General features: G+C 41.4%; 1 protein-coding gene across 1 annotated transcript in view; it reads right to left on the bottom strand.

Moving 5' to 3' along the window:
* Positions 1-859: 859 nt before the first annotated feature.
* LOC144015018 (fidgetin-like) overlaps positions 860-23,684 on the bottom strand; it is a 37,672-nt gene continuing 14,847 nt past the window's right edge. Inside the window, exon 3 of the mRNA XM_077515323.1 lies at positions 860-4,683. Coding sequence (XP_077371449.1) covers positions 2,465-4,683 — 2,219 coding nt within the window. The 3' untranslated portion in view covers positions 860-2,464. The remainder of the gene's footprint in view (positions 4,684-23,684) is intronic.

The raw sequence follows: 23,684 nt of genomic DNA, 5'->3' as shown, positions 1-23,684 counted from the left end.
ATTGGCAATGGTTGTTTTCTTAGCCTTACAAGTTAGGGCGCCTTGTGCCACCTGCTGAGGCTGACTACTTACAGACAGACTAAAGCCATTTTGTAGACTAGGGATTCATTAACACTGGAGTTGTGAAATTTATTTTTAAACTACATAATATGTCCACAAGTACTTATGGTACCTCTTGGTAAGATATCTTGAGATTACAGTAGGTTTCACAAACTTTTTTGTTGTTTTTTTTTCCTGAGTTTTTGTTTGGTTTGTGGGGTCGGGGCCCAGAAAATGTTTCACCAGTAAAGATATTAAAAACATGGCTAACTGCCAAGGGTTGAACACACTGGTATAAAGCTCATCATTTTTCAACAATTCCATCTATGAATGTCAACTATGCTATGTCGAGTATATGATGCAAATGAAAATCAGAAAGCACCACTTCAGGCACTTGGATAACCAACTAAATCTTGCATATGTCACCCCATCCTCGACAATTGGAAGATTTAATTTTGCTGTCGACTGAAAACATTTGGATTTGACAGCAATCAGAATACATCTACTGTCCACGCTCGGTTTCAGATTTGGCTTTTCTATTCAAAGACTACATTTATAACATTTGGTGGCATAACCACTACATTTACTATAGAAAATTAAGTATCATTTACCAGTACCGTAACCAAAATGAAAACCTGAGAGCTGTGTCTACCCGTGAAAAATAAGCAATTGTGAATCCACTTTCAAACCTTGGCCAAAGTCAAAACATTTGGCCTCAATAAGAAAAGTCCAATTGGTGTACCAAATAACATTAACAGGAACAAAAGTAAAAAAAAAAAAAAAAAAAAAAAAAAAAAAAAACTACACAAGATGCAAACAACTCATTTACCACAGAGAACACGAAGGCCAAGCTGGGATTTGTCATGATCCCACACGAGCTCACCTGTGGATGGAACTCAATGGAGTTAATGGAATGGCTCAGGTTTGCATGGCTTCTTCTGGGACAGCTTGACAAAACGTCATTAATGAACAACATGATGTCAGCAGCAAAATGAACTCCAAATTCAGCAACAATGTTTTGTCCGCCAATTTTAAGAAAGATGCAACCAAATGGATTGGGAGATCCTCATCATGGATACGAATAAGAACCAAAAACATGCTTCTAAAATGACAAAGGAGTTCATCTGAGCAAGAAGTAGAAATTGTGATCTGATCCAGATGTAAATATGTGGAAATAAATAAAAGCAGAAATGTTGGTGTCATATTCAGATGAAATGCTTGCCCGTCTCAAATAAAGGAATTGGCCTCACTGTCACAATACTTTTGGAAGGAAGTGCATAAAGATAGTTGGATATACACACAGCGCTATACAAATTTATTAGACCACCACCGGTTGGGATGTTTATGCTACAGATTCACCAAATTAACAGCATTGGTAAACACCATTATATTTTATTATTGTTTCTGTGGTCCATTCATGTACTTGCTCTTTAAATTAAATATTTTTCATGCTGAATTATCTTATCCAGGAATTGTCCAATTCACTGTTGTACAAAAAACACTGGTGGGAGGGGGGAGGAGGGGGTGGGGGCTTAACACATATTAGTCCTTGATTACGATGTCAAATTATAGCATGGAGAGCTCAGTGGAATTCAAAGTCTGCATTACAACACTTCATAATGCCAGCTGGTCTCTTCTCGTTTTTCTAAAAGGTGGTCCAATAAATTTGTTAGGAATCGTACATAGTAACGATATGCCAATTTCCAATAAATTAAAGTAGTGCGCACATATTGAATCATTTCCAGTGTTGTTACTGTGTAGCTCCCTCTTTTTCTTATTAATCTATATTCTTGCTAGTTTACCATTTGTAGTTGTTTACTCTTCTCTGTAATGTGGCTTGTAGCTAGACTACTTTAACTCATTTACATATATGTTAGCTTTGGCAGTTAGCATGGATTCTGTGGCCTCTTCCATTCTATGTTGCTTGGTGTCACATTGTTACTCCTTGAACTCATGTAGCAATAATGGTACTTGTAATAAGTGAAAGTCACAACTTTAGCTAATCAACATGCTAGCCAGTGAAGCGCGAGTTAGCTTATCTCTTAGCATTCCCTCAATGGTTCCAGAGAAATCAGGGAAGCCAGGTGACTTTTTGGACAGAGTGCACTTCTGTCATTTAAAAACTGCTGGCATGTATTGCTTTGGCTCAGTCTGAAGGGTCTGGGAGAGACTTTATAAATGGCGACGTTATGTTTTAGTTGGGTCCCCCTATCTGCACTGATACTTACCATGTACCAAAAAACAATCAAATACATGTAGCCTACTGTTACACCCCTGATACATATACATATACAGTGTACATACAAATCCTGCAATGTCAGTATGAATTATTTTCAAAGAGGCCTTACTGTTTGTTTTTTCCCCCCTCCGACACAATGTGTGCCCTGAGGAAAATGGCCTCTTAATTTACATCAAGTATGTCCTTTCATTTTCTGCACCCAAATACTTTGTTCCACTCAGTGTGCATATCAATCTCTTTTTGCGATACACTGGCATGAAATTTACAAAATACCCTCTCAAAGTCCTGGTAGGTTAGTGGCCGAATCATACTGGCCATCTCCATGCCCTGTTGTGTGGATATGTGCAACCGCGCCAAGTGGGCTTCCTGGCAAAGTCTGGACAGGTCAAGTCCCGAGAAACCTTCAGTGCGTTGGACAAGCAGTGCGAACTCCTCCTCACTTATGCAGTATTTATTCTGGGATTGGGTGAGAAACTGGCTGACTATCTGGCGTCTGGCTACACTATCGGGCAGGGAAACCAAAACCCGCCGAGCAAAGTACCTATGCAACCCCTCATCTATGTCCTGGGGTCTACTTGTGGCGCAAACCACTAATACTTGGTGCCTTCCATCCACACCCGAGCCCATTAGAAGTAAGTCCAGCTGGGAAAGTAGCTCCCCCTTAAGTCTGTGAATGGGACTTTCTTCAGTGAGTTGTGCCGAAAGCAGCATGTCCACCTCACTGATGAACAGTACAGAGGGTTGACGGCAGCGAGCTACCAGGAAGGACGCTCGGATAATTTCTATACCATCTGTCAGCCACTTGGTGACTAAAGTAGCACCACTGAGTCGAAGTAATGATGCCCCAAGCTGGATGGCCAGGCAACGGCCGAGCAACGTCCTGCCAGTGCCTCTTGGGCCAAACAGCAGCACACAACGTGGAATGGATCCTAAGCTCCTGAACATGTCAGGGCGTAAAATGGGCCAGAGAACTTCCTCTTTCAGAGTCGCTTTGGCCAGTTCTAAGCCTGCAATGTCACTCCAGTCCATAGGAGGACCCTGCTGAACAATTTCAGAGGTTACCATGTCCAAAAGGTGTGGATCACAGGTTTTTAGCTGCTCTTCAGCAGAGTGTGAGGAGGACATGGTTGAAGAGGAGAGAGCACCTGAGTGGGAGTGACGGACACGATGATCTTCAGCACTTTGCTCACTGAGGGGTGGAGCTATAAAGTTGACGATAGAGTCTGCCATGCGAGAACCCCCGAGTGAGGAAGAGACATAGGCTGATGGAGATAGTGGGTTGGGAGTTGCCTGGCTGCTATATTTTCTCTGCTGCGTCTGCTGCTCCTCCAACGGGAGTGTGGACTGTTTCTCAGAACTTCGAGTAAAGCCACTGCCCATGGGACTATTGCAGTTTCTGTTTGTGCTGCTGCTGTCTGCCACTCTGTACATTGGGCTTTCAGTTGAGCTTCGAGTCTGCTCATAGCCAAAGTTTGCGTAAGAAGAGTCAATATCTCCCTGGCCTGTCACAAAGAAAGATTTCCTCTTCAGCAAGTTGGAGGAGCAACTGCTCAGATGGCTTGGGGTGATTGGGGTCAAGTTATGGTTATGGTATGGATAAGGAGGAATGGGTGTTGGTGCAGCTATGCCGGAGGGGAGGTATGAGGATGGTCGGGGCACTCCTCCGGTGCTGTATCCAGGGCCGACTGAGTTCTGAGCAGGGTATGCTGCAGGGGTATAATTATAACTAGACAAGTTTGGTGAGCCTCCATTGTATGCTGGGACTAAGGTAGAGTGAGATGGTGGTGGAGGTGGTTGCAGGAGTCCAGAGTTGTGCAATGGGGAAGGATGTGCAGGGGCAGACTGCGTATTGTAACTACTTTGCAAGTAGGAACCGCTGTAAGTAACATCAAATTCCTGAGAAGGCAATGAGGATGAGTGGAGTGTGGTGGCAGTGTGGCTGCCACAGCTGCTGCTGGAGTAGCTGGGCTCACTCAGAGTGCTGGAGGCAAGACCGGGAGAGCTACACAAACCAGTTATCACCTCAGGAGCTGCTGCAACACTGCCCTTGCGGATGGCAACCACCTCAGGTATGCAGCTCATAGGGTAGACACCGTCCTGCCAGGCTTCAGATTCACCCTTCCGTCCGCTTATTCCTCCTGGGAAAGTGGAGGCTTCGGCATAGGAAACGGGCAACTCCAGGATGCCGGAATATTTCTCTGCATATTTCTTGAGCATGTTGGAGGCGGTGAGGGCCGAGATGTCATCGTTTGCCCAGGCATACTGGTAGGCGGCGGAGCACTGTAGGTGGCCTGGTACTACACGGTATGGCTCCGCTTTGTGTGCTGGGGAGCATGTGGTTGAAGAGATGTCAAAATGCTGTTCAGCCCACTGGCTTTGCTCGGGATGCCACTGCATCTTCAACCCTGGAAAAAAAAACATCACAGGGAAAATACAGTAAATGCAATTAGGACTCAACCTTCAAACGTCTTACAATTCGTAGGAGCTATACTGCCAATCCATGTGGCCTCTTTAACGGTGAACCTGACTATTCTGCTTGTTCTTCCGAAAATTTGATCCTGGGACCACTCCAGAATAAAACATAACTGAAAAAAAGGGTGGCCTACAGTATGCCCACACCTCCATTTACTGCAGCTTTAAATCGGGGGGGGAAAAAATTTATGTTTTTTTGATTATTTGAAACATAGCTGCAGGTATTCAGATTCATACACTTTCCATGCACCTTCCCGGTGAATTTTTCCATTTTTTTTTTTTTTTAGCAATTTACAGAAAAAAATGTTATATTTACACAGTTGTTATCAAGGATTTCAAGTACTGTGGTACCTTGAGCTTAATTTGCAGAGGGGGGGGGGGGGGGGGGGGGGGTTCCGTCAATATTGACGGAAGGTCCTTCAGTCCATTAATGACGGGTGCCCCTTTTGTTGCCCATTGCCGATTGACGGGGAACTTCGACAAATCGACAAACTAAACATTGCTGATGGATTGACAAAAATGACGGAGCATTGACGGATGCCTACTTTGAATGACGGAAACATTGACGGGGGCTTATTTTGCTGAACAATGACGAATGATAGATTGATAAGTACAATGCTTGAAATTTTGACGGAAGGGTGTCCAGACTGTAAATCGATTACCGAATGACGGATGTTCACAATTCATTGACGCGCCCACTTCTGTTAATTTGTTCAATGACTAAGCTTGTATCTTAGTTTACTCGGATACCAAATATATGTAAATTTAAAAGAACTGAAATGCAATTAATACATTCCAGCCCCCGGAAAAGAGCCAATATTTTTGTTACATGTTTTAAACAGAGAATAATGGGGGGGGGGGGGGGGGGGGGGGGGACTATATTGTAAACTATACATGTCAAATATAATAAAACCAGAAGATTTGAGAGAAGAAAATGTAAATAAATAAACTGGTTCCATAATGCGTAATTAACCACAAAGTCAAACACATTGCAGTAGTCATGTAATGAAGTGGGCCTTTAAGGGGTGTGGTCTACTGACTGACATGAGGAGTTAGAGTCAGTCAGGTTGGCCGTTTACCATGTGGTTAGAGCGTCTTGCCCATGTTCCTTGCAAATACTTTCATTTTGTATTTTGTTGACCGTATGTCCTGTTCACTAGACGCCTAAAAGTGCATTGGTGACTTTGGCTCCTCGCTTTTTTTTTTTTTTTTTTTTTTAATGTGCAGATCTGAAGCCTGCTAATAACTCACATTCTGGATAGTAGTACAAAGTAAAACAAATAAATTCCAATAAAAAGCAATGACTCATGACTCGAAAAACTTATTCAAAGTCCCACTAGTTTTGGAAATCTAGCAGGTATATAATCCTATAGCAGAGGTTTGTCTATGGGCCCTTAATGCACCCTGGCTAGACCAATAAGATCCTGGCCCTCGGAGGGTCACGCTATAATCGCCTACTCATCTCAGGCGGCTGGACATGGTCTTAAAAAAAAAAAAAAAAAAGTGCCTCAACGAGCAGCCTCACACAAAACCCATCAGATTTCTTCAAACACGTAATCAGACACACGCTAGCTCTCGTTCACTGACCCAGATGGACAAACACAGGCATGAGATGCTGTGGCGATTGCTGCAGGGTATGAATCAAAATACATCGTGTCTGAAGCTTTGGTTCCTTCCTGTATAGTTCCACCTTGACCTCTTCTCTGTAGTACCTCCCCCAGTCTGCTTTGCTACCATTGCTGCTTTTCTTTTTTACTTAAATCCTGCATATTGTGCACACCCAATCTCATCCACTGGATTTATTTATTTTTTTAAAGATGTATATATTTCTAATGACCATCTTTTATTTTCACAATATTTATAATTCCTATTTTTAGTCTGCCTCAGCTCTTGTTTCCTCGCCACCGCACCCACCTTTCTTATTTACTGCGCTCCCTTTTCTCATCTCCGGCTACTTTCACCTGCCCCCTGCCAGCCCTCTTTTATTGCCTCGGGAGGCTGGTGAGGGACTGTTTCCTTTAATCCCAGCCAGCGCCATCTGTAAACATGGACACACTGCCCACCAACTCACTCCACAGTGTCCGACTACCAAAGGCTGTGGGAATTAATCACAGCAGATTTCAACCCTTAGTACTACGTAGTACAAACTATAATAAAGGTGTCTAAAAGCCACCTTGCGTCCGTTATTGATTGTCAAGGAGAACTCCACAGTTGGATATTGGGGAGGAGATCATTCATGGTGGAGCAATTCTGAGGTACCACTAATCTAAACGACTGCAAATTAAAAAAATATACTGTCACATTCTTTGGTTTGTTTAGTAACAAAACAGTTCAGGAGAGGGATCACAATTCCCCAGACTATTTTCTCCTCTCCAAACATCTCTCAGCAGCCGCAAGTGGCTAATTAGCATGTTGGTAATCTGCTAATTGCATTCGTTTCTAACATTTTAGCCAAGAGGAGCCTGGCAGGGGCCGGCAAGCCTGTCAGACACTCAGTGCAGTGAGAAGCCTTACAAGTCTGCTAACTCCCTAGATACTAACATGCACCCTGATTGTAAACAATCCAGTTTTGCGGTTGATCTTTTTATGAAACTGTAACAACAACAATTTTGGCAGTATTCTCCTGAAGCTATCTTAGTATAACATAACCAAAAACTTGGGACCAAGGTCATAATAGTTTCATATTTTTCATTAGTTAGTTTTTATTTTCTTTGACTTTTTTTTTTTTTTAATTCTTAGTTTTAATCTCTCTCACTGATCAACTAAACGGAATCAACCCCTTTTCCCTACCTCACAATGCACAACTCTTCAGTGTTTACAATCTAGTGTCATATCACATGCTTAGTGCAGGCATACAGCCAAGTTTGATAAATTTAGCTCAATCCTTTTTCCATTTAAAAAAAATAAAAAAAATAAAAAAATAAAGCTCTGACCCATTTTTATAGCACCGGCAGTAGCGATTGCTCGTATAGCATGTTTACCATACTAATTGGAATTTCCCACATTGGTTGAAAAGTAACTACACACCTTTCTGAGGAAACCTAAAAAACTTCTAATTTTCCAGCTTGGATTAAGTTCACAAAGCCTCAAATGCAGGTTCCAAAGTTAAATCAACACAAACTTTTGATTTACCCCGTACTTGTCATTTTGCATTCAATTAAACTTCTTGCCTTCTTTTATTTCAGGCCAGCACATGGACATACACATAATTATTGCCATCAGTCCCATCGTCCACATGCTTCAAGCTAGCTGCCCATTAGTGTGCATGTGTACAGTTAGTAAACAGATCTTTAGCAGAGGCGCTAATGAGCTCTTTTAAGTCTACTACCGGACCAACGTTGTGCCAGCTGGCTACTGGAGCTCAACTGTCCGTTTTTGTCATGTCACACTGATGTTGTATGCACTTGTGTGTAAAAAAAGTGGTACGTGGTATTACGTGCAAGGAGGACATAATTGCATTACCGCTCGCATACTGACACATAACTCAAATATTCTAAAATATTATGTTTAAAGTGTATCTAAGTTATTATATATTTGATAAAATGCTTTACACTCATATGAACTTTAAGTGAACTGCTTTCTTCAGATGAACTGTACCAGACAGTGTGGCTGTGTTTAAAATCAGTCACACCGTCTGGACAGAAACGAAAACGAGAACTTTCATTGCTAATGGATAATTACATGCTTATTTGCAACACACTTACATCCAAGCAGACAGATATGTTACTCTAAGATAATGCAGCGTTGCACTATTGCGCTTTCCCCACCCCTTAGTCGTGCAACACTACTTTTTGTAACCGGACAGGAAACAGTCCCAATAAATAAGAGAGGGTGCAAGAGATTTCCCAGAGCATCTTTGACAGCTTGTACCTGGCATCTCTGTTCTCCTCGCTGCGAGTGAAAACGAATAAGTCTTGTCTTCTCATCCTTGTGTTGTCATTCACATTTTGGTGTGTAAACCTAACAATTTCCTAACTCCTTATCCTAACCTTAACAATTGAAGTTTGAAGTTTGAAGTTTGAAGTTTATTGAACATATGCACATATACACGTATAATTATATAAACACAAAGTTAAAAGTAAAAAAAATAAAAAAAAATAAAATAAAATAAACATCCAATAAATATCTATGTATATGTTCAAGGGAGTAGGAAGAAGTTGAAAACTTATCCAGTCCTACCCCTTATTCTTCATATCCTATCACTTATTTATAATAAATTACATTTTTAATAAAAGAAAATATAATGCTACTCGTATAAAAAAATAAATTAAAAATAGAAATAAAAATACACTAGTAACACACATATATACAAATTTCATTACACTCATATTAATACATCAAAGAAAAATAAGTAAATGAATAAATCATTTCTACAATCTTCTTAACTTATATCTGATTTAAATAATAATATTGAATTTTACTTTTAAACATTCTTTTAAATTCAACAAGTGAATTACATCTTTTCAGTTCGGTTCCCAAGTTATTCCACAAATTAACTCCTTTAACGGAGACACACCTTTGCTTAATATTTGTTCTTGTTTTGGGTTTTTTGTATACACTTGTACCCCTTATATCATAAGGACAGTTTCTAATTTCAAACAACTTTTGAGTACTGTGGCAGAGTAGATTATTGTATACTTTATACATTATTTGTGCTATTTTAAACTCAACCAAGTCATAAAATTTCATTGTATTTAATTTAATAAATAGTGGATGTGTTGATTCTGTATATTTTGATCTATTAATAATCCTTATGGCTCTTTTTTGCAATTTAAAAACAGTGTCAGTATTTGTTTTATATGTGTTTCCCCAAATTTCCACACAATAGGTCAAATATGGTAATAATAATGTATTATATAATGTATATAGTGAATTCATGTTCAGGACCTCCTTGGTTTTATAGAGTATCCCTATGATTTTTGACATTTTCCTTTTAACATTTTCTATGTGTGGTTTCCAACATAATTTATCATCAATAACTACTCCAAGGAATTTATTTTCATACACCCTTTCTATTTCAATTAAATTCACCCTAATTTTAACTTGATGAGTGATTGGTCTAGTACCGAAAACCATGAACTTGGTTTTATTTAAATTTAATGATAATTTATTCATATCAAACCAATTTTTTATTGTACTTAATTCATACTCCACAGTAGTCAGAAGCTGCTTCAAGTTGTCTCCAGAACAGTAGAAAGTTGTATCATCCGCAAACAAGACACTCTTGAGTATTTTCGAGACACAACAGATATCATTCATATACAATATAAATAATTTAGGGCCCAGCACAGACCCCTGAGGAACTCCATGAGTAATCTTCAATTGTTTTGAATTTGTATTTTTAAACTGCAAATTGATCGCCTAATCCTAACACTTACTGTAAGCCCAACCCAAACCCAATTAAAACCTAAAGTCTAAAACCACCCCCCCCCTCAAAAAGAAGTCTGGACTAATGGGGACCACCAAAATGTTCCCACAAGGACATGCTCAGAGCCTATGAGAACATTTTACAATATTATATGAGAGCATTTTAGCATAGGTGTGAGATAATTGTATTTAGTATGATGTTAGGGTATACACAAATTAATTTCGAATTTTAAGAACCTCTAACTTGGGACACAACCGGTTCTTGTGACCTACACCAGAGACCTTTAGATGTCATCGATAGCGGATCAGTGCAAGGATAACATAGAAAACATACTGACTGTTAAATCTGTATATGATTACAATTCTACAGTACAACATAAAACCCTTGTCTTTGAGTGTTTAAATGAAAAGACCTTGTAGTGTGGCATATTGGTTTTTAATATCACTTGGTATAAAATAATTCAAAATCGATATAAAGAACAGAACTGAAATTCGAGAATTAAGTACTACATTGTCTATGCCTGACAGTATGTTGCCCGTAAAAAAACCACAAAAAAAACCCAAAAAAACTACGAAACTACTGCATTTCAGAAATGCTAAAAGAGCCGATAAAATGTCTCTCCATGCCTCACTATTCCCTCCAAACAAAACCAAAGCGGAATCCAAATGCACTTTGAAGTCGAATTTGAGCTCATCCCCAGCTCACCGTGATGACAAGCAGTCTGTCAAAAGCAAAAACAACAACAGATGAGGGAAGTAAACAGAGTGAGTTCAAAGTCTCCGATGCTTGAGCGGTGACCCGAAGAAATGAGCTGTCACTAATTCAAAGACAGTAAAGGGCTGCTGGTGCTTGGCTGCTGGAAAGATGACAGCTTGCAGCGGCAATATAAAGATACTTGACACATGTCAGGATATTTTAAGAGAAAAAAAACAATTCTAATATTCATGGTAATCAATGCTCTTTGACATCACCGTGTGACCATCAACCTCCAATCATCGGAATCATCAGAAGATCAGCTTTGACAAGTTTACCAGCGTAAGACAAATCCAAAATATCATGAGACGATCCACAAAGCTTTTGTTAACAGTGTCGCTAAATTTAGTCCGACAAACGAAACAGATATACAAAGCAGTGTTTTTGTTTTTTTCTTGCAAGCTGACAGGTGAAAAATGTCATTGACATACTGCTCACACCTCTCCCAGAAAAATAAATTGTGTAAATGTGAACAGAAGAAATATCAAAAGAGATTCTATACAAATACAAAATGAAAACACTTGCAAGGAGCATGGCGAAGATCCGCTGAACTCGGGTCGTGACATCACTCATTAGGACATCCACGAATACTACAGTGTGCATGCGTGTTTCACGTTTGGCTTAAATTTGAAAATAAAATGTATTTCTTTAAATTATCTTTTTGTTTTTATATCTATATTTTACATTATAATGCTATTTTTCTTTATTTATATCTTTATTTTTGTAATTGTTGAGTTATCAGGGCTGCGGATTACAGTGCTGCGCCCCCACAAAAAAAAAGGTGAATTTCAATTTGAATTGCATATGCGTATGCCGCACCCCGGCAGCTCATGAGGACGACGACGACAAAACATCGTCTCAATAACTACGTTCAAGTTTTTCTTTCTAATCTTAAAATGGCTTTCTTGAACCAGAAAGCGGGTTACAAATGTCACAGATGAAAATCTGCGATAGAGTGAATCCAAAATAACCAAACAGCGAAGTAGTGGGGGAACACAGTAATGGGCTTTTCAGTTCATTTCAATGGGGAAAATGGATTGATATAAGTGGAGCGCTGTTATTAATAGCCAAATAGCCAAAATCTGCATATACAGCAAAAATCCTGCGATTGTCGGATTATTACCTCTGTTCCTCTGTGCAACTATCGCTGTTTCTCGTCTAGTTTGTCCCACGCCTCATGATGTGAATAAATACTCTTATTTGTGTCTGCGTTTTTTGGGACTAAACCTCAGCACATAACAATTTAAATATAAATGTCCATGCAACTACTTCCCCATATTCTAATTTAGCTTGCATGTTGTTGGCAGATCAATGCACTCTAGACAGCCCAGAAACGTCTGTTTAACTAAATATACTCAAAGCCACACATTTCCATATTTTTGCAGGGAAAACCTTTATTCTAATACTACAACTTATAATTAAGGTTTTTTTTCCTAACTAATGTACAATATATTTTTTATTATTTTGCACTCAAATTCAAAGTAGGAATCTGGAATATCTAGATCGAGAATCGACTAGTAACCCGTGATGAAATCCACTACACGACAAGTAAGAATTCAGCCAATAGAGCTCAACTCTTCTAAGCTGTGCTTACTGTCTGTTTGACAAAGTGGATTTGGCTCATTCTAAACTTTTTTTCCCCTCAATGCATTTCAATGGAGCTTCTCTAGTCCCCAATTCAACACACACAAGTTTTAACAAGTACACAAATTGGCGTCACTTTTAATAAGACTCTACTCTGCTACTTAACACCTTTTACAAGTCGCGCACATCTATTTTTAGCCGCAAATGGGATTAAAACACTCACACTGTCAATCGCTGTCAGCCATGGAATCACAACAAAAGATTTACGACACCATCTAGGTAAATTTGCTTGGACAAGACAGACACGTGAGTGGGTGGGTTAAATGGGGAGGGCGCCGTTAAACAAATGCCCAGGATCAAGTAAATTGTGCATGGCTTTGTTTGGCGTTTCCGAGACAAAACTGAGAGGAATTGCAGCGGAGGTGTGTGCGTTTATGTGTGTCAATAATAGGTGGGGGTGTGGCGTTCTGTCTGTCAGCGATTCCATTTCCAGTGACGAGTGGAGCATGGCTAATCGCATGGCTTGCCGCTGGGTTACAACCCTCAGCGTCCCGAGTATGTAAACACACACACTGGAAATGTTTGGCCTACTGAAGCAGACATTTATATTTTATTTTTTTAAATGTTAAACTTTTATTAAGACTTTTACCACCACTGACATATTGATTAGGGATGTTAATGAACCCCCCCCTAAATAAATAAATAAATAAATAAATAAATAAATATTACTACTACTACTACTACTACTACTACTATTAATAATAATAATAATAATAATAATAATAATAATAATAATAATAATAATAATAATAATAATAATAATAATCTTGGTTTAGTTATTACAAGGAATGGACTCACTGGAATTTTAAAATAAAACAAAAAAAAATATTACAAAAATAATAAAATAAAAAATGTACAAGTCAAAATAAATCATGGTTTGGTTGTTATATCGAACAAGGAACAGACTGACTGGAATTCTAAAATAAAACAAAAAAAATACAAACTCCTAGCAATACATTCACCAACATGCAAGTGCAAACAGTTTTTTTCTTTTCAGGGAGTGAATAATGGAGGCAGGTGGTACAGTAACAGTTTCAGTCAGAATTATGACACTATAAAAACACCAAGGGCATTTGTTATTGCTTTGTCTCAGTCCAAAAAGCCCGGGAGAGGCTGTTACTGGAAGTTGCATTTGAGCCATGTTATGTTTTTTTATTATTAGTAGTATTTATTTATTTATTTTACTGTGCTGCACTGTTCTTAATGTTTGAGCCGATAAGCTTGACATACAAGAGAACTTATTTGGCACTGAAATGCCGTAGATATGAATCAAATAGCTCAGTGTCACAGTTTTATATCCATTTAAGCAACAAATATTTCAACACAAACAGTCAAAGAACACACGCAGACTGACAATTATAACAATACTCACAGGCATATGGTTTAATAACTAATATTACAGCGATTTCCTGAACAATTGTGATTCTTGTTCTCTCTATCCATGTTTATATTGTATTTAACCCTGTGTGGCCATTCTTTACATGCTACTTAATAATGTCATTGCCAAGGTTAGTATTGTTAAAAAAAAAAAGAAAAGAAAAGAAAACTAATTGAAACTACATCTTGTGTTTATAAAATATAAAACTAACTATAATTACTGTATGTCAAAAATGCCCTTGAATTAATATCATACCTGAGCTTTTGAGGTTCATTTTAAATATATTTATTTTGGTCCTGCTGTACAGCTGTAGCTACAGATGAAGGTCAAACAGTCACCAAAAAACAAAAACAAAAAACTAAACAAAAAAAACCCTAAAGCTAATACTAAAACGAAAAAAAAAAACTAAAATTAACCATTTTCAATAAAGAAAGAAAGAAAGAAAGAAAGAAAGAAAGACAAACCTGCTCCAAAAACTAATTGAATTTAAAAAACAAAAGCCTAAATTCCTATGAAAAATCCCAAACTCTGATAACCAAGGTCACTACTGTGTGTTTTCATAAATGTCCAAAGATAATAGTAAAGTACAAGATGTAGCAACTGCTGATCTAATCCAGAACCAACAACGTTCCGCAAATGGTGGCAAATCTCATCACGGATAGGTCTTCTCTCTGCAAACACAATAATGTGGGTCAACAATGCTAATAAATATGTATCTTTCAGTGTGACCCAGAGGTTTAGCCTGGGAGGGAGCGCACACCGCCAATACTCTGGGAACCATTTTGTTGACCTGCGCGTTGCCAAATTAAAATAGATTTTATGAGCGGAGTCCTAATCCTTGCAGAAATAAAATGGATCCTGTGACCACTGGAAAAAAAAAGAACCATCAATGAGAGGACGGGGCTACAAAAGTAGGCAGATAATAGAGAGAGCACCTCTGTAACCTCATCTCAAGTCGTCCATCCCCGTAAATAAAATGAGATAATTATTGACGCACTGTCGTTTTTAACCCCACCTCTCATGCCACCATCACCTTCCCGTCGCCCGTCTTGTAAATCTCAGCAAATGTTCCGCTTTTGGACATTAAGTGCTCGCTAAGCGTACTGCATGCGTCATATTTCAAGTGATGCCGAGGAGCTGTATGTGTGCGCGGAGTGTGGGTTGTAATGGTTATCCATTATCATACAGTGCATGGCGACGACGGCGGCTCGGTGATCATTTTTCGAGTGACTCATTTCTGGAAGTAGCAATCTATTGGCCACTTGGAGGGAAGTGTTGGACGGGACTAATCCCCAAAACATCCATTCAGGAGGTCAGTCGGCGACCTCCCTCCTCACTTGTTATTTGTCTCAGCACATCGTGAACAGTGGTGCCGTGCCTGCGAGCGGATGGTTATCGCCACGTACTTGGCACGCAGACTACAAATCTTAACATTGCGGATACATTTATTCAAACTTCACTTTCCATGTCTCTGGACATTTTCTGTCTGCTTGTCTTACTGAAAGATCTGACATTCTTATGGTAAACGATAAAGGAGATGAAGAATAAAAGTATAATTGATATCCTCTTGGCACTTTATAGTTCAAATTGTTGCTGCTGCTTTTATTTTTTTATTTTTTTTATTTTAGGGTGGGGGCAATGGGGGGTGGGGGGGGGGAGCCTGGTCATTTTCATGCAGCGGCTGTATGTCTTTTGTTACTATGACGACCAAGGGCATGAGACAAAGTGAGCGGCCTCTCAGTGTTGCCAACGTACCGAACAGTTTTCCAAGCCCTCTAGTGACTTTTTTTTTTTTTTTTTTAAACAACAAGCAAAAATAATTGTGGTGTTATGAGAGAATTCTGACAACTCAGGCTCGCTTCACATCCAGACGCTAAATTAATGAGCTTGAGCTTGAATTTGTATGCAAATAATAAGTAAATAAAAACATTTTCCATGATATTGTATACTTTAACATCACTTTTTTTCTTGCTCTAGGATTCACCATACACATGTAACATGTCAAGAACTAAACTCGCGGGTGAAGCAGCAAAAATAATCATTACAAGTATACGATGTCGCCATCCAAACCATGCTGTGAAGTCATCAGTTGGCTTCTAATCAATGCATTATTGTGCTGTCCTAAAATGTGTTTTTTAAACCCAGTGCACAGTCCATAGTACTATCTACTGGTCAAAGAATAGCATTAGAACAGGGGTGTCAAACATACGGCCCGCAAAGGGGTTTAATCCGGCCCGCAAGATGATTTTCTAAAATAAAATAAAAAATAAAATAAATATGATTATTATTATTATTATTATTATTATTATTATTATTTAATAATAATAATAATAATAATAATAATAATAATAATAATAGCTGGAGAAGCTAGTGGAAAAAAACAACAACAACATAGTCAAAGCTTGCAAGAGCAAAGCTGAACGTAAAAAGCGACGGGCCCGAATCACGGGAGTTAGTGACGACCACCTGCAGGCCCCAGCTGTGGAAGGTAATCTGCGGTCTGACACTTGATGCAAGCACCACCCAGGCTAACTACATTCGCAAAGTTGTCCTTTTGGCATCCATAGCAGGAAAATGACGGCGAAACATTGTAGCTCTAAGGCAGTGCTTCTCAATTATTTTCTGTCATGCCCCCCCCCCCCCCCCCACCCCCACCCCAGTAAGAAGAAAACATCTTGCCCCCCCGCTACTAAATTGTATCGTTTGTCTATAAAATTGTTATAAGCACATCTCTGCATAACACTGTATTAACGTATAAGAGAATAAAAAAAGAAAGAAATATGGACCAACTTACAACAAAGAATAGCTTTATTAACTGTAACAGAAAAGATCTAAAGTGAATTCTAAAATTCAATAATAAAATTAAATCCTGAATTAAACTATAAACATTTTTTTGACTGACCATGTCAAACCATATGATACGGAAAAATAAAATTACATAAAATCAATAAATAATAATACATTCAAACTGATCACCAACATTAACTCAGGAGCACAATATTAACTCTTTCAATCCCACGCATTTTCTGACAAGGTAACTCCAGAATCCCACCAGATTTCGCATATTTTCACCCATTTTCAGTGCTTATTAGAATATTGTGTGCTATGACTAAATAGACATGGTGGGTGTCGTTTGAAAGATTGGGGTCTCCTCTTTCATTAGAAAAAAAGGATGATTCTACCTTATTCTGTTCTTTAGTAATCATCATTTGAAAATGGCTTGATTTGACATAATTCAAGAATCTCGGGCAAAATAAGGAGAAATGAAGCTTTTTGTGAAATGATGCATTTTCTGCAAAACAGTGACTTTTACAGTAATATTTTTTGGTTTAGTGACATCTCAAATATCTCAACAAGTCCTTGCCTTCCATAAAACATGAAAAAAAAAATGAAAATGTGTTTTTGATAGCAAAATAAGGATTTATTTACATATCTGATAGCGTGTGTAAACAGCAATATTTTCACATTTCACAAACTATTTACAAAATGATTATTTACAGGAATGTTTGTGCATGTGTGTGGGTGTGCGTGCTCGTGTGTGCGTGCTCGTGCGTGTGCGTGGTGTGCGTGCGTGCTCGTGCGTGTGCGCTATTTACGTACTATACAGGGAAATAACAGCTCCATTTTCACATTTGATAAACTATTTGCAAATTTGGGGTTATTTACAAAATATGCATGCATGAATGGGTGCAATGGGTGCTTTTGTGTGATCGCGTGTGAAGCTTTCTTCTGCGTTCAGGGGGACACTGCAAGATGTTCACACGCTTGTGCCTCTGCCAGTGTAGTAGGTGCTTCTGTAAATTACAGAAAATACTGTGATCAAGATGTAATTTTTATTATTGTTGCAAGGTATTGTGATTTTTTTTTTTACCTCTCGGTCGCACTGCGTGTGACTGCGAAGGGGCCATTTGTGTACGCTGCCCCAACTGTAATCGAATGTTGTGCAACATGCGTTAGTTAGTACGAGGTTACAGACATTGCACATACAGTATACAGAAGCATGTCTGTGAATATTCTCATCCATCCAAGTCATTTCATCCCTGTCACATTCAATATACTGAACTAGTACAATTGTGATCACTCGATTTACAGAATGCTAAACGTTAGCTTACCTCCGGGGCTTCCAGGAGCTTTCGGGGATAAATCGCTGCTGCTGCTACCTTTGCCACACTTGAATTGATCTGTTCAACTGGTGAAGGCGGCTCGAATTCGCCAAATTCGTCACGGATTCCTCGTCAAACTTTCACTCCGTGTCTCAGAGAACCCCGGAGGCGGTGGCTTCTGAAGTGGGCGCCCGTGACGTTTTTGTCGCTTTTCACACTCTCTTATGCAGAATCCGGCTCCTTGATCTTTCTATTCGTCATCTCTTGACCGATCGTGACAAACGCTCTGCTCAAAAGCGTGAGCTTTTGTTTTTAGCGGCCTCCGGTTAGCCGCCGTTAGCACTCGTCTTTTCTCCCCCAGCCACCGGCCCCCACCACTCCGCCTTTACTAGGAAATCACATCCTTCTCGTGTAAAGAGACCATCACTGCCATCAAGAGGGCACAGTTCGTCACGACAGTGCTTCACGGGCTTAATATTCAGAGGGAAACTGCCCAAGAGTCTCATCCACCCATTCATAAAAAAAAACACATTTGACGAACTTTTTCGTCTTCGGGTGATGCCCACCGGGTGTCACATGACGAACTAGTTCGTCGGCGGATTGCAAAGAGTTAAAAACAAAACAAAACAAAAAAAAACCTTTAACCTGCAAAACAAAAATTTATAAAATAATTTGTGCTGATTTTTGTTGTTGTTGTTGTAAAACATCCTATTTATTGTATATGCGGTATTTTTATGACTTTGGCGAAGACGGCGGGCGCTTCTGCCTCTCTCTTGCTTAAAACAAGGAAATGGGCATGTGCCATGGCGTTGCTGTCGGCCAATCAGACGATAGATGACACCACGGCCCCGCTAGTCCCCCGACGACCGGCGCTGCAGAATCACTATCGAAAGGGTTCTAAACAGCGGTTACAACTGTCACGCCGCCACCGGCGTGACGGCCCATGCTTTTATTTTGTGTCCATGTTTCCCGTTTTATTTTGAAAATTCTAACTCTCCTCTCACCCCAGGTCACTTGCCCTTCCTGCCGCTCCCTAATTACCGGTCCCCGCCCATGATTACCACCACCTGCCACCAATCAAGACACACAATAAAAGCCATCTGCATTCTCCCCTCCGTGCCGAAGTGTCACAGTTCAGTGCATGGAAGCGTCCCACAGTCCTCATGACCTTGTTCACGTTGCCTTGTCTTTTTGCCTTGTCTTTTTGCCTTGTTTTTGTGCCTTTTCCTCCCCAGTGGAGCGCCTTTAGTTACCCCTTGTGCCTTGAGCCCTTTTTCCTCCCTAGCGGAACGCCTTTTGTTGTCCCCAGTACCTTTTGCCTGTTTTTTCCTCCCTAGTGGAGCGCCTTTTGTTCTCCACTTTTTTGACTCCCCGTTCTCCTCTCAGTTTGAGAGGAGACAGCTGTTGGCCGGAAATAAACCTGTTGCCTTGGTGGCCTACCTCAATCCTGCGTCTGAGTCCTACCTCTCCTTGTCTTGTCAGTACACTTCGGCCAGCATGGACCCAGCAGGCAAGGTCGAGGCTACACTGCAGAGCCAGGAGGCCCGGCTTGACAACCAGGACCGGATCCAACAGGCCATGATGTCCCAGCTGGGGGAATTGTCCAGCCAGGTCCACGAGCTGGTGAGCCTCACGCGGCGTCGAGCGCCAGCCCCCACCGGACAACTTCCCCATCCTGAATTCTCCGTCCCGACCACGTCATTCACCGGGGTAGGATTAAGACTGGCCTCCCCAGAACGATACTCCGGTGAACCCGGACGCTGTCAGACTTTCCTCACGGAATGTGATATCCACTTTGAACACTTACCACAGGCATTCCCCACAGCCCGGTCCCGGGTGGCCTTCATGGTTTCTCACCTGACTGGACGGGCCAAAGCATGGGCAACCGCGGAATGGGCCAGGGGTTCCTCGGTCTGTCAAAGCGTACAGGACTTTCAAGTCGCCTTGCGCCAAGTCTTCGATCCCGAGAACAACGACCGAGAGAAGGCACGAGCTTTGAGCCGGCTTCAACAAGGCAAAGAACCAGTCAGCGATTACGCAATCCGCTTTCGCACCTTGGCAACGAACAGTGGCTGGAACGCCATAGCGCTACATGATCACTTCCTGAAAGGACTCTCACCTGCCATTCAAGAACTCCTGATCCCCGTAGAACTTCACACGGACTTGGACGCTTTGATTTCCCTCGCGATCCGCACCGATCATCGTCGCCAGGAACTGACTAAGATCGGCGGACTCCGAAGGAGGGAGGAACCCACCTCCTGGTCCCGGCCACTGGTGACAGGAAGGCCACAGCCCATCTTCCTTCCCCGACCGGAATCAGGGGAGGTGGGTCACGCCAGAGAGGAACCCATGCAACTTGGAAGGGCTCAGCTAACGGCCGAGGAGCGACAGCGTCGCCGCCGAGAAGGCCGTTGCTTCTATTGTGGTGATCTTGGCCACCTGGTGGGAACCTGCACCGCGAAGGGCGGCTCACCGGTGAGTTCTCCGTCACCCCGACCCGCCAAGAACCACAGGCTCACGCAAATTCAGATAACACACCGCAATCTCACTACAGATCTGTCAGCCCTCATCGACTCCGGCTCCGACGAGAGCCTCATGGACTGGGAGCTCGTAAAGCAAATACGAGCCACCACCGAACCCCTTCCCTTGACCATCCAGGCTAGAGCGCTGAACGGCAAGGAGCTCTTCAGGATCACCCTCATCACCGAACCCCTGGGAGTCCGAATCGGACAGCACTTCGAGACTCTCCGTTTCCACGTTTTCCATGCTTCATCCCCCACTTTGGTTCTGGGTCACCCTTGGCTGCGTCTACATAACCCCAGAATCGACTGGAACTCGGGAATCATACTGGAGTGGGGAAAAGAATGCAGCATTCACGGATTGGAACAACCCGCACCCCGGAACACCACAGCCCAGGTTCACCAGGTGTCTCTCGCCCCACCTGCTCAAGAGGAATACCCGAACCTGCACACCGTTCCCTCCTGCTACCACCACCTGCGGGAGGTATTCAGTAAGACCAAGGCCATGACTCTTCCTCCACACCGACCGTATGACTGCCCGATTGATTTGATCCCCGGATCAACCATCCCCAAGGGGAGACTGTACTCGGTCTCAGGACCCGAACGCCAGGCCATGAACACCTACATTGACGACTCCTTGAAAGCCGGCCTCATCCGACCGGCTTCCTCGCCTGCTGGAGCAGGCTTCTTCTTCGTGAGTAAAAAGGATGGATCCCTACGCCCATGCATTGATTACAGTCCCTTGAATGACATCACGGTTAAGAACCGGTACCCATTGCCCTTGATGTCCTCTGTGTTCGATCAGCTGCAACAGGCTAAGATCTTCACAAAGCTCGATCTCCGGAACGCCTATCACCTCATTCGGATCCGCGAGGGAGATGAATGGAAGACTGGCTTCAACACTCCCCGGGGATATTACGAGTACCTGGTCATGCCTTTCGGCCTCACGAACGCTCCAGCAGTCTTCCAGGCCATGATAAATGAAGTACTCAAGGATTTCATTGACCATTTTGTGTACGTATACCTAGATGATATCCTGATCTACTCTCCTGACCAAGAAAGCCATCAAGACCACGTGAGCCTAGTCTTGCAACGCCTGCTGGATCATCAGCTTTACGTGAAAGCGGAAAAGAGCCTGTTCCACGTCAACACCATCTCCTTCTTGGGATTTGTCGTTTCACCCGCAAGGGTGGAGATGGATGCAGACAAGGTCAGTGCCGTGCGAGATTGGCCCACGCCGGACTCACGGAAAAAAGTTCAGCAGTTCCTCGGATTCGCCAACTTTTACCGTCGATTCATCAGAAACTTCAGCACCATTGCCGCTCCCCTGCACGCCTTGACCTCCCCACAGGTTCGATTCATGTGGAACCCGGATGCCGAAAGAGCATTTAAGGACTTAAAAGTTCGCTTCACCAATGCCCCAATCCTCAAAGTCCCTGACCCCAAACGGCAGTTCGTGGTGGAGGTGGACGCCTCGAGTATTGGGATTGGGGCAGGACTGTCCCAGCGATGTCAAGAGGACACGGAACGGCTCGGCCCCAAGAAAGTCCCGTGGAGACACTAACATCCGGGGACAAAAATTGTCGCTTCGGTGTGGAACCGGTATGGTGGAAAAGCGCCTTTTATAGTTTTTAGATGGATAATTTAGTAGAGTGAAAGATAAAGGTTCAGTTTCAAACATGTGTGAATGGTTGTCTGTCTCTGCATGTACTCTGTAATTGACATTACCGTGGCACGCCCCTCTCCGCCCACTAAACACAATGAGCAGCGCCCTCGGACATTTACCGGTCGAGATGAGCTGAAGTTGTCAAATCTTCATTATGATTTTTCGGTCAGGTATTTTCAGGACGTCGATATTTCTCTTCGAAGCATGCAGAGGGGCTTTACCTTTTTTTAGCGAAGGGTATCATCACTCCTTCACGATGCAATTTTGGCCAAAAACAAAAGGAAATACACGTCGCTGTCTGCTGCTGCAGAAGTAAAAAAAAGACCAAGTCGCCTCACTCACTTCGACCGATTTTTGGCAAAACCAAAGCTTTTGGCCATCGTTCCTGTCAAGCAGGGTATGAATGAATTTATATTAGCTCACAGTTTCAATGTTTTGTTGGCATTAATAGTAAATAGTAGGGGTGTGAATTGCCTAGTACCTGACGATTCGATTCGTATCACGATTCACAGGTCACGATTCGATTCAATACCGATTAATCCCGATACGAATGGTCACGATTCGATACCGATTAATCCCGATACGAATTTATAAGTCGATTGTTGCGATTTTTTTTCATTCATATTTAGAAAATACTAATCAGTAAGCTTGTAGAGTGTAAGATTTATATGAAAATGTATTATTTATTTATCTGAAATTTCAGTCTTATAGAGGTTGTAATCTGTTTCATGTTTGAACAGCATTAAAATAAAAATATTAAGGCTTAATGTTCCGTTCATATAACATTCTTCCATGCTCAAGGTGTGAATCCTAAAAAAAAAAAAAAAAAAAAAATCGATTCTGCCGATTATTGATTCGATTCGAGAATCGCGCGATGTAGTATCGCGATATATCGCCGAATCTATTTTTTTTAACACCCCTAGTAAATAGTAAGTGAACAAACGCGTGGGCGGTTCGCAACCCGGAGCTATCGTTAGCCTTTGGCTAAAAAAATAAAAATAAAAAAAAAAGTGCAGCCGTAGTACTTTCTGGTTATTTTGGAAGAATTCAACTGGTTGTGTGTGATAAGTTTGTTCTGTCTGCATTTATAGTAATAGTAATAAACGCGTGGACAGTTAGCTACCCAGAGCTATCATTAGACTTTGGCTAAAAACAACAATGGAGAAAACTACCTGTGTGCAGACGTAGTACTTTCTGCTTATTTTAGAGGAATTCGACTGGTCGTGTGTGTGGTCTTCTACAAAGTTTGATCCAGCACAGATATTTTTCGGAGTTGTTCGAGGGTTTAGTGAAGGGAATAAACCGGACACTTTCTTCCAGTAGATCGGGATAACAGCTATTGCTCTTATACAAGCCGTGACTACAGCGTTTAACCATTTTTATTGATTTTTTTCTCTTTCCTTTGGATAACCACGCAATGCAACACCGGGAACTGCATTGCTTTTGTTTGTTTGTCTGCTTTTGTTTGTCTGTAGCACGTCGTGCGTCTTGATTGGTTTACTA

This window comes from Festucalex cinctus, chromosome 2, assembly GCF_051991245.1.
Source record: "Festucalex cinctus isolate MCC-2025b chromosome 2, RoL_Fcin_1.0, whole genome shotgun sequence".
NCBI lineage: Eukaryota > Metazoa > Chordata > Actinopteri > Syngnathiformes > Syngnathidae > Festucalex > Festucalex cinctus.
Note: the sequence above shows the minus strand (reverse complement) of the source record. Positions and strands in the feature narration are given on the sequence as shown.